General features: G+C 41.3%; 1 protein-coding gene across 3 annotated transcripts; it reads right to left on the reverse strand.

Moving 5' to 3' along the window:
- Positions 1-42: 42 nt before the first annotated feature.
- Positions 43-8,880, reverse strand: dipk1ab (divergent protein kinase domain 1Ab; the record flags this gene model as incomplete). Of its 3 annotated transcripts, none has more annotated exons than XM_083970215.1 (5): positions 43-855; positions 1,297-1,473; positions 1,555-1,662; positions 1,786-1,920; positions 8,806-8,880. In XM_083970215.1, 5 exons carry the CDS (start codon positions 8,857-8,859, stop codon positions 43-45), a joined length of 1,287 nt encoding a protein of 428 aa, XP_083826341.1. The 3 variants fall into 3 exon arrangements, with proteins under 3 accessions (XP_083826341.1, XP_083826340.1, XP_083826342.1); XM_083970214.1 differs by lacking the exon at positions 8,806-8,880 and adding an exon at positions 6,092-6,190; XM_083970216.1 differs by lacking the exons at positions 1,297-1,473; positions 8,806-8,880 and having other exon boundaries at positions 1,786-1,914.
- Positions 8,881-11,194: the final 2,314 nt, after the last annotated feature.

Below are 11,194 nucleotides of genomic sequence, written 5' to 3' on the forward strand. Positions count from 1 at the left end.
AATATCACAACAGTCTCTGTGCCTGTGTGCAGTGTTCGCTTATTAGGAGTCTTTTGTATGAGAGATTTTCTTCCATAGCAAAGTCTTGAGATTGTTCAGAATCAGCGAGTGCTCTATTTCCATCTGTTCTGCTGAACCTTTCAGTGCGATGCAGGCGTACAGCTGCTTCTCCAGCTCCTCCCTTACATCAGATGGCGCTCCCCTCAGAATGTAGTCCTTCAGCGCTTCACAGGCTTTGGCTAAGTTTGGCCTGGTCACCTCAGGGGTGCAGCGGTGCTTGGTGAGGTCACAGGAAGTGAGGCAGTCGGCGCCGTAGAGACAGTCCTCGTCCACATCGCAGCGCTGCTGCCTGACGCCCTCTTGGAAGATGGCCTCGGGAACAATATACCGCGCGTCCATCACCTTCAGGTCATGGCGGTCGTTGTAACCAAAAGTGGTAGCACTTACATCGCACATGAGGAAACTGCCAAAAGTACCATGGAAAACGTCCTCGACCAGCTCCAGCAGTCCGATGCTGATCTTGGCCTTGTGTGGCCAGGAGGGGGTGAACCACTGGTCCATGCTGCGGCGCAGACCTGCGGGAATCCACACCTCGATGATCCAGGGGAGACTGATCCCATAAAGGGGCGAGTGTGGTACCTTCTCCATCACATACAGGTCTCCACAGAAGCCCAGTAACTTGGGCGTGTGCTCTCTGTCCTGTAGGACCAACGCTAACAGGAACTCGTTGAGCTGCAGCAGAGCCCACGTGGAGCGAGCCTCAGGTAGTGAGATGTGACCGTCTTTGTTGGCGTCTGCGATAGATAATACTTGGGTCGCCAGGTCTGCGAGGTTGGCCTGATCCCCGACTTTAGCCTGTAAAGAAATTAGAGACGTAAGATGAACTGGTGACCCTTTAATTTACAGGCTGTATATAATTATGTGATGTCAAGAAATGGCAATTGTGTAGCAATGTCAAGAAATAGCCTAGTTGTGTCATGTTTTTCATAAAGGCAGAAGATTACACGTGCTTGTAATGCTTTGAACTTTTAGGAAAGGCGAGAATGTTTCTCCGACAAGTCCTTGCAATTGGCCGTTATTTCTGGGCTATTTCTATGCAATCAATTATTTTTTGGCTATATTTGTCAACATGACTATGAAATTGACCGTTATTTCTAGGTATTATGATGCAATTAATTGTTAATTCTTGACATTATTATGTATTATAGTTAACGGCCTGTAAATTAAAAGGTTATCGATAAACCAGTGTTTTTAATTCAGACTTGCTGTAGGACTTGGGTTCACAAACTTCTTCACCTTGAGGTGGTTGAAGATCATCTCCCTGAACTTTTCCACTGAGGTGCCCTTGGTGGGCTTGTTGAAGGCCACGGCCTCCTTCCTGGGCTCCATCTCATTTCCCAAATCATAATGAGGAGCCTCCTCCATCTGGCATTTAATGACTCCCTCCAGGTCTCCCCAGCTCCCAGAGTAAACCTAGAATAAAAGTAAACTGCAGGTGAATTACTCGTGAAGCAGACCAGAGGGGGCTGTTAGATTTAAAAACATGATACTGACCTGGTTGTTGGGCTTGGCAGTGAAGCACTTCCCCAGGTACAGCGTGTCTTTCTCACACAGGCTGCTGCAGGCCGAGCCGTCAATGACGCCTTTTCTGTATTTGTCACACTGGAAAATTCAATGGGAGAACATGATCAAGAGCATAAAAAGGAGCTGGAACAGGACCAGACGTGCTGCTGACAACATATACATTCCGTAAGACAAGATACACAAAGGAAATAAGATACTCACTATTGAATTTTTGCAGTCGTGCCCACGACATAGCTCTGTGTAGGATGAGTACTCCACATACACTATCCAGCTCCCCACGAACACTGCCAGCCAGGAGAAGAAGAGGTACTTCATATGTAGATAGGAGAATCTGGCCTGTTGAAAGGGATTTGAAACACTCAGCTTTAAGAGCGACATCACAGATTTACTGTAACAATCTCGAATATTTCCAGCACGTAGATTTCTACCCATGAAACTATGTGAGATTTACTCTCGAGTGTGGAATTCACACATTATAACAGACGAATGAGAGGATGAGAGTCATGTTGGTTGCCTCAGGACTCGTTCATCAGTCCCGTCTTTCATGTGAGGAGCACACAGTGTGCTCTAGCCAGGAAAGAAATATTTCAAGCAAAGCATTGACCTTTGCAATAATCTTCATACTAATATCAGAGTCTGAGGAGGATAAATGCACAATAACGCGAGGGGGTGAGCATTCACCTGGCACAGAGGTCTACAGAGAGATTGATAGTTTACACTACAGATCTTGTAGGATCCAGCGTTTACTACCCTGACCCACATTGGGAAATGAAAGTGACACGTCAGCTCCTGCTGCTTTGATTCACTTCAATTCTAAAAGATTTTTTTGTCTCTTGCAAGTACCAAGTCCTCCACTGTACCTCACTGCCAGCCAGCCAGCCAGTCCCTCCATCCTCTCAGTGCTCTTAATTACAGGTGTGGAGGAGTCAGGTCACCAGCTGCCAGCCTTCATCATCTTCCTGCTCTGCTTTAAATACCTGGATTCTCACCTCATCTCCACACTGGTTGCTTGGTCAGTCAGATTTTTAGCATCTCCAATATATTTTTCCTTGTTGTGTTTGCCAAATTTGTAATTCCCTGTCCTCCTCTGCCTGCACTTCCTCAGCCTGGCTCCGCACTGCCTCTTCCACAGTCTGGGCCGACCCTGTAGTGGGACTCACTCAGCTCCCTGAACTGCACTTCTTCTGCCTCTTTACAACAAGCCCCACCAAGCCCAGGTACAATTTCGGCGCCAACCCCACCAATGCTGGCTCCAAACCCAGCTGAGTCCTACCTTCCACTCTGCTCTCTGGCCCAATCTTAACAGCCTCTCAGGTCCAGTCATTCTCCTCATCTGAGCAAGCTATCAAAACTATTTACTTTATTGATCTGCCCCAAGCTTCTGTGTTCTCCTCTTGGGTCCACTACCAGATTTACAGGAACCAAATGGATGTGCAATACTGATTTGTTTTGGGGAAATTAAATTCCTTCCTGGTTGAAATTATCTTTCAATCTTTCAAAACACTATCTACTGTGAAGGCTGTTTTAAGTTCTTTAAAGAAATTCGACAGGTAATTACTACCTTTGGTTATTTGTGATTACAGTTTTCTTTCCTGAAAACAGCCATGTCTGTTGAAAATGGTCAGATTGAATGAGAGCAGGAAAGCTAAAACCAGCTATGTAAAACTAAAACAATGAGCTGAAAGATGCAAAAATCTATAAAACAAGTAGGTTTTTCACCATTTCATGAATTGGTGCCACTGGAAAGACCAAGCTAAAAAAGAAAAGTATTGGGCAGGGCCGTCGAGCCACTGAAATATGCAATAAGGATTGATCACAAATTGATTGCACATTTGTCATTTGTTTGAATTGTACATTAAAGGCATATTTTTCAGTTTAATGATGTACAAATAAACTGCTTTATGTAAATAAAACTATTATACTTGAACCAAAAACACATTTCAAATATTGCCCAGAAACCAAAAATAACATGACGCCTTCTTGGTAACTCTTGGCACAGATGGTTTAAATTGAGACTGCTGCTGATTCATATATGGCAACTGCTTCAAGGGTTGGGTCAAAGGTCAGTAAAACAGAAAGTGTGCTAATCAAGCATGAAAAAATGAACAGCATTTAAAAAGAAATTGTGTTTAATGTGTTGTTATGGTGTGAACTTTGAGCTCTGTAGTGGAGCTGAAGCAGTTCTGTGTGTTGACTTGAAGACATGACAATGAAGACATACCATCAAAGGGGTTACATTTATCAAGAATAACTATTTTATTAAAATGACCTTACAGTTGTATGGAAGCGATAGTGCATTTGTGCGGAAAAACACTTGCTGTCTTTATTAATTTCTGTGGCCAACAGCTCTGAAATCATCTTAATGAATTGGAGTGTGTAATGTGTTCAGCGTGTGGAGTGTCAACCTCACAAAAAACAACATTTTCAAGAGGTTATAATATGCTAAAAGTCAATATAGCACTCATTTAATTTATATTTCATTTAGAGTATTAGTGGGGGAACAGGCCTGTGAGTGGAATACAGATTAGTCCCAAACTGAGTTGTATTACAGGCTACATCATTAATGCAGTTTCTCCTAAATAGGTGCTGTGTAATTAACAGTAAATGCTGTTTGTGGTCTGGCACGGCAGCAGTGGAACATTTAGAGTGACTGCAGACTCATTACCTTGTCTTTTGATTTTCTTTCTAATTCCCCAGCTGATAAATACAGTCTGTGAGGATCCATAATGGCGCTCCTCCAATTGGAGAACATTAGTGGAAAATAACATACTTTTTTTTTGCAGCCCTGCTTTCCCATCTATTAATGATTCTTGCACTCAGTGCTTGACATTGATGGACTCCCTCTGCCTCCACCCTCTGCCCCTTTCACTTCCAATTTTCTCTATTGGCTTAAGTGTCTTCATCTCCCCCCTCTCTGTTTCCTTTCAGTAACACTTTGTGCTTCATCTTCTTGTGGGGTCCTTTTGACACAATTTTTTACAGTCTAACGGAAAATAGCTTGATAGCGCAAGAAAAGTTTATCTTCAGTATTGAGAGGATTACATTTACGGTATATTTGACTCTAAATGGATTTTCCATCAATTTTCTTATTTTGTCACCACAGACATTGCAGAAACCAAGCTTTCAGACAGCCTCTATATGTCCCACTCTAATCTAATTTCATGTTAGTCTGTATTGTGGAAATGCTATGATCGGACATCATATTTTTCTAAATCAGTTTTGCTTGTAAGTATACCTTTTGCCACACTTGCTTAAACAAACTGGGAACAACAGGATTGGTTTCTCTGTGTAAATGATGTACTATACTATATAGAATTAATTTTGATTGATGATGAATCAGGTCTAGGTTCTATAAGAAAACTATGAAAGTGTCCAAGCCTCCGTCCACAGTGAAATACACGTGGCCTGTATTCAGAAACTGAGCCTTGAAACGAGCCGTCAGGACTTTTGTAACTTTGTGATGTCACAGCAAAGCAATCACTAAGCCCCGCCCCCCTGGACCCACCACCCAGTCCTGCAGGAATTGTTTTCTGTGAATGTTTACCTGAAATCTGCTTTACTTGATCCCTCTGATTACAGTCCGAGCCTCTATTGTGATTGGACAAAGAGAAACCTGAGAGATGACCCACAAATATATAAACTCCTTATGGACATCGAAACTTGGAATAAAAAACAGGAAAAGTGTAAAATAACAGAAGATTAGGCACTACAACTAATGAGAGATAAAGCTGATTAGACCATTTTGCAGGCATTTCATTGTGGCCAAACAGAAAAATCTTTCTCTGATTATCACTCATGTTTACTTTTGATCTGCCAACAGCTCATTACAAAGTTACAGTCATCTCCAGATATGAAGATATCACTTTCTGACTGATAATTGTGCTCTTAGTCAGTTTGTTTACATCAAAGTCACCTTGTAAATGCCCAGCAGACGCAGAAAATAATCCAATTATTGGTGTCAAGCTGTTTGAATAAGATTTCTACTGCTTTATGTATTGATTGGTTTACTTACAAACCTGACCATACAGACCCACAGCAAATTTAACAGAAGTGACCACACGTGTTCAAGCGCTCCGTACACCGCCTATTGATTTTTCCCTAGGTGAAATGCATCAACAGCAAAAGCATTATGGAAATGACACTCTACGGGGAAAGAAATGTATGGTTGGCCTTTCTCTGATCGATAGATTGTGGCTTTCACTTCAACTCTGCCCGATGCATTTCTATCTCTGGGATTACATATTGACCCTTTGTGAGGGGAGAGAGTTACACAAACATGGCTAATGAGGTGATATTGATTGTGGCTGCTGTGACAGCTATTAATTAGAGACTGACTGGGAACTGTGGCCATATGCTGAGGTGGGTGGAAAGAAACGTCAGCCTTGATCTGGTTGAACTCCATCCTCTGCGCCCACACAGCCACAGCGCTGTTATCCATCCCATATTACAGTAAACCTCAGAGTTGTTTGAAATGACACATCAACATGCAACTACATTCGAATACCACCTGATGTCGAAGTACAGAGGCAGAAAGGAGATTAAAGCTGATCAAGAGCGGCACATTGCTGTTCTGACACTTGGTTTTTGCAGCCGGCACACCATTCATCCATTATGTATGGTTATAAAGCTATCCCTCAGAGGCTGCCTGTTAATGGGCTGCTGTGCAGAGCTGAGAAAGGCATGAAAACATGCAACGAGCTGCAGGAGCGAGAAACAGGAGATATATGTGAAGTTTGTTTGATATCATTGACAAATAGGAGCCGAGCCAGAGTTCTGAGTGTCGCGCTCCTACAACAGACCACAATGCCTTGCTGCCTGCGCACTGTCTGCACATACACTACAAAGATCTGACTCATCACAGTCCAGACAGCACCAACCCCCCTCCACACACACACACACACACACGCACACACACGCACACACACACACGCACACTCCACCACCACCACTACCCTTCCACACACACACATATAAAGCATGCATTTCCATGCTGACTCAACACTGCGACATTCACACATGTGAATGTTACTTTATCATCAGTTGCTACTGTAAATCTTAACAATCCAGCAATCAAACATCATCAGCGTCACACTGAAACAATACACATTATAAATGAAGGCCCGTGTTATTGCTGTGAGGAGCTTCCTGTTGGAGGAAACCCCCTTCTCATATCTGAACAAACAGCTGTAGTGTGCAAAAAAAAAAAATATATATATATACATACAGTTTATTGGTAGAAATGTTTTTAATTGTTCATAATCAGGCTTAGGCCACATTTGTAAAGCATTTAAAACAGTCATTCAAATCAAACTGGGAGTTGACCAAGTTAAGTTAGTAATTGTTATTATTTTACTCTAAAACAGCTGCAGCCACAGTGCTCTCCCTCCATCGCCATCTGTCAGTGTTTTTGATGCATTAATAGGCTGTATCACATGTTGTAAATCCAACATAATCTCAACAATCGCCAATTCTGAGCAGAAATGGAATGTACACAGCTGCTTGTCATCATCCAGACTCCTGAATCAGGCTGTGATGAAATGCTACATTTTGGAGACTAAAGTCCTCCATTTCCACTCGGATGGTTTTGTGGTCACAAAATGATTTTGATTTAACAACTTCTATTCTGCACAGGTGATTTTAAACTAAAAATAAAGATATGGTTAAATTAAGAGGATTAGAATGAAAAAATGTAGTTTATGAAATTAACATAGTGCATATGCGAGGGGAAAAACGGTGAGACAAAACAGATAAAGACATTCAAAAAAAGAGAAAGAATTAAAATCATTAAAATGATTAATGTAATAAAAATCAGTCTCAATAGATGTCACTGTTCAGCATTTGCTTGACTGATGGACACCAATGATTTCAACTGGATATTTCAAGCGACTTAATTTGTATGTTCGAAGCCTCTTTGCAACATGACATAAAAACACAATCGACAATGTTATCTTTTTATCAAACACGTCTGTATTTGTTCATAATATCTTGTAAATCTGAATACGATAAAGCAAAAACCTGTACACGAACAGAACCACAACTCTCCGGCTCACAGTGCTCGTCTACTTTTATGTATTTCAGTGAAAGTAGCTTCTCTCCAAGGATCAGTGAATGACACTTGTTAAGTTGTCACTGGAAGGCTGAGGTGGCCTAGAAAACTGAACGATGCTGGTGGCTGTCTCTGGAGAGCGGCTGTCTCTCCCTCTCTTCCCTTCACTTGACAGTTTTTGTTTCTAACATGCAGGGGCAAGGGCAGGAAGTGTGTGTCCCACCAGCTGAGGCGACACTGTTGGACTAAAATTAGTGAGGCAAACGGCTGCAGTGCACAGTGCCACAAACATGCAGGAGGAAAATATGGAGATCTCTAGTCTGATAAATGTGGGGCATAATTTCTTTCAGTCGGGCAGGGAACGTGTCCAAATCGACTTTCTATTAATTTCAGTGTGGATCCTAAATTTGGGTTTGTGAGACCTCCACACGTCCTTGAGGGGCTTCCCCAGCAGAGTTTTTATTGAACTTATGAGAAGTCACTGTGGACTTCACCCAGTTTCACTCACAGCAAACTGTTACATAATGTTCTATGGTATGGTCTATGATTTAATATTAACCCCCGACCCCTTTTTTCTTTCCTCTGTGTGTGTTTTGTCCTCTATGTGTGTGTGATTTGTCTGTATGTTGTTTTAAGTTGTAAACACCCACAATAAAAAACTTGTAATAGCAAAAAATATTAATTTACAGGACATGAAGGGGAATCTTCCTGAGAGATGCAACAATTTTAATCAGTATTTAATCTGTGGTTATTTACCAGGAGAAAGTCAGATGAATGAATACAGCCTGTAAAGGAGATTGATAATAAAGTTTTACAGCCTTTGACACAGCCTCCCTTCAATGTATGACTGTAGCAGCTGGATGCATCATGGAGGTGGTTGCTACAGCAACGGGCATCAGGAGGATGGTTGATTCCTGTCGAGCCGTCGAGCATCAAGTGAAGCTCACAGTAAAACCCACAATGATCACCAATGTGTTCGCAGCATGTGAAGGTCAAATGATGGATCGGTGACAGTTTTCAGTGGCTGCACGCGTCGCTTCACGTCTACTTTAACCTTATAGCAGGTGTTCAGACCACAGCCACACACACACATACACATACACACACAGACACACAGCCCTAGATTCCCAGTTGCACTTTTGAGCGGAGTGAGGAGGGATTTCCCGGCAGCTTACCTGGATATAGAGAGGCTTTCTGAAGAACCCCCATGGAAACAGAGCCCTGGCCATGGCAGGTGCAGAACATCTCACCACAGATGCTGAACGAATAAATTCGGCGCTCACTCGGTATCAGACAACGCCTATTGAGCTACCCCCCCTTGGAAAACGTCCAGAGATTAACCATCGGTGGTTTAGTCGGCGGCAGCGTGGATGTGACTTGGACACGACGAGGCAGCAGCAGCAGCAGCAGCGGCACACTGAGCTGAGCTGCGGCGATGTCAGACTCATGTTGGCCATGAGCTCTTCGAGGGCGTTTTGAACACTTACAGAGGGCGGGTGGGCTGGGGTGGGGGGATTCAGTTTCTATTTGGCTCTATTTTTGGACGCTATGAAACATGGCGATTATTTTGCATAATTAACATGTGAAGTGTCTGTAAACCATGTTTCTATGACTCCTTGTTACAGTGTGAAAACTTTAAAACTGTACAATAGGCTATTTGTTTTTTATAGGTACACTGTATAGACTGAAAACATGTATGCTAATTAAAATATGATAACCTTAGAAATTGGTATAATTTCATATAGCCTAGTGAAATATATGTTAAGATGTTATTAGCTATGTAAAGTGTGTTATTTGATATGCTTATATTGTAGGCCTACATAAACATGATTCATACATACAGTATACCCACACCAAAGACTACTGACATGTTTTTACAATTATGTAAATGTACATAAACATAAAAGACAGACCTGTATTTTTTTTTTTAATCATTAAGAAAATAATGCAAGCATATGTTGAGCATAATAGAGAAGATATAATGCCATCTAAAGATTCAATATGCAGATACCTTATAAATTTTACCTATGTGTACATCATATCAAGTTGTAAAAAGTTGTAAAATTATGTATTTATTTATATATGATAACATGTCCCTTTATGTGTGACGTCTTCCATATACTGTATGTGATACATTTCTGTTTGGGTGGATCTCCAGAAAATAAACCATGCAGCTTTAGAGTAACTGTGGCTTTCAGCTTTTTGTTTTGATTCAACAAAGTACAACTGCGAGAGTTGTGCTCTCACAGCTGTAACGTTTTTTGTTTTGTTTTTTAAGCAAAAACTCTTCACTGTATACTCCCTGTTCACCGTCAACCAATAGGTAATGAGTATTGGTATCAAGTGATTTTATACTGGAAGAAGTTGGTTAACAGTGGTTAATAAAGCTGCTTAGAAGAAGCTGTTCAACTTATAAAATGATCAAATTTTACATCAAACATGTGAAATGAAATCATAACAAAATATTAAAATGAACAATAATAAAATGTGACTTATTTAAATTATATGGCAGAAAGACGTACCCACTTGTTCTCAAATCATAACATAAACCAAAAATATTATTCATGGGAAAACACAACACAAAGTCAGTTTTTGTTGTGTAAACAGTGACTTCTTAAGTATGGCCACGGTGTCTGCTTCCTTAGGCTGAGGTTAATCCATGATGATGTTGTATCAGTGTGACCGCTGAGCACTGCCCTTGGCTTATGCACATGCAGGTCAAGTGTGTGGTGTGGACTGTGACAAATGCATCATCAGGACGTGTCGTCACAGTCAGGGCTGGTCAGAGGGGGTTCAGCTACAGTAGAGAAGCATTGGTGCTTAAAGGTGTACAGAAAAGAAAAATGAATTTGATTCAACTAAGGGTCATAACATTTGTGTAATAATTCATCTATCAGACAAACTTTTTGATTAAATCCGGGATGAAAGTGGGGTATTTTTTTTTGGATAATGGAGGCACACGAATTATGTGCCATGTTGCTCACGATTCATCAGCCACTGATATTGGATCCATCATCCGTCAATCAAACGTCTGAGACACACACACACACACACACACACACACACACACACTGAGCTCGGTCTCACCCCAAGCTTTGAATATCCCGCCCGCTCGATAACGACCAATCAAATTCATTTTCCTTACTCGGGTAAACTCGTGCGGCAACTCGTGGAAACTTGTAAAAGGAGGCGCGACAAACAGGACAAACAGCCATTTCTGAACACCTTTAAAAACCCCTTTATGTTCTAAAATTTCTTATATTTTCAGAGTTAAACAAAAAAATAGGAAAAGATAAACTTAAATCATATGGAACAGGTGAAAATTATTGAAACTTAATAAAGTTCCTCTCCAAATATGTTTTGGATGTAATAATACTCAGTAATGATTAAAGCAGAAGTAAGTGATATATTTGTGTTAATATAAGTCTTAAATAGTTATATCTTCCGACAGCAATCACTTACATAGAGTGTTTGGACTGAAACACGGGTCTCTCAGTCACTCTGCTCTGCTGTAAGCTGAGGAGAAAACATTTATCGTATCCTACAGTTTTTATCCAATGAGGA

The sequence above is a fragment of the Trachurus trachurus genome (assembly GCF_905171665.1).
Source record: "Trachurus trachurus genome assembly, chromosome: 4".
NCBI lineage: Eukaryota > Metazoa > Chordata > Actinopteri > Carangiformes > Carangidae > Trachurus > Trachurus trachurus.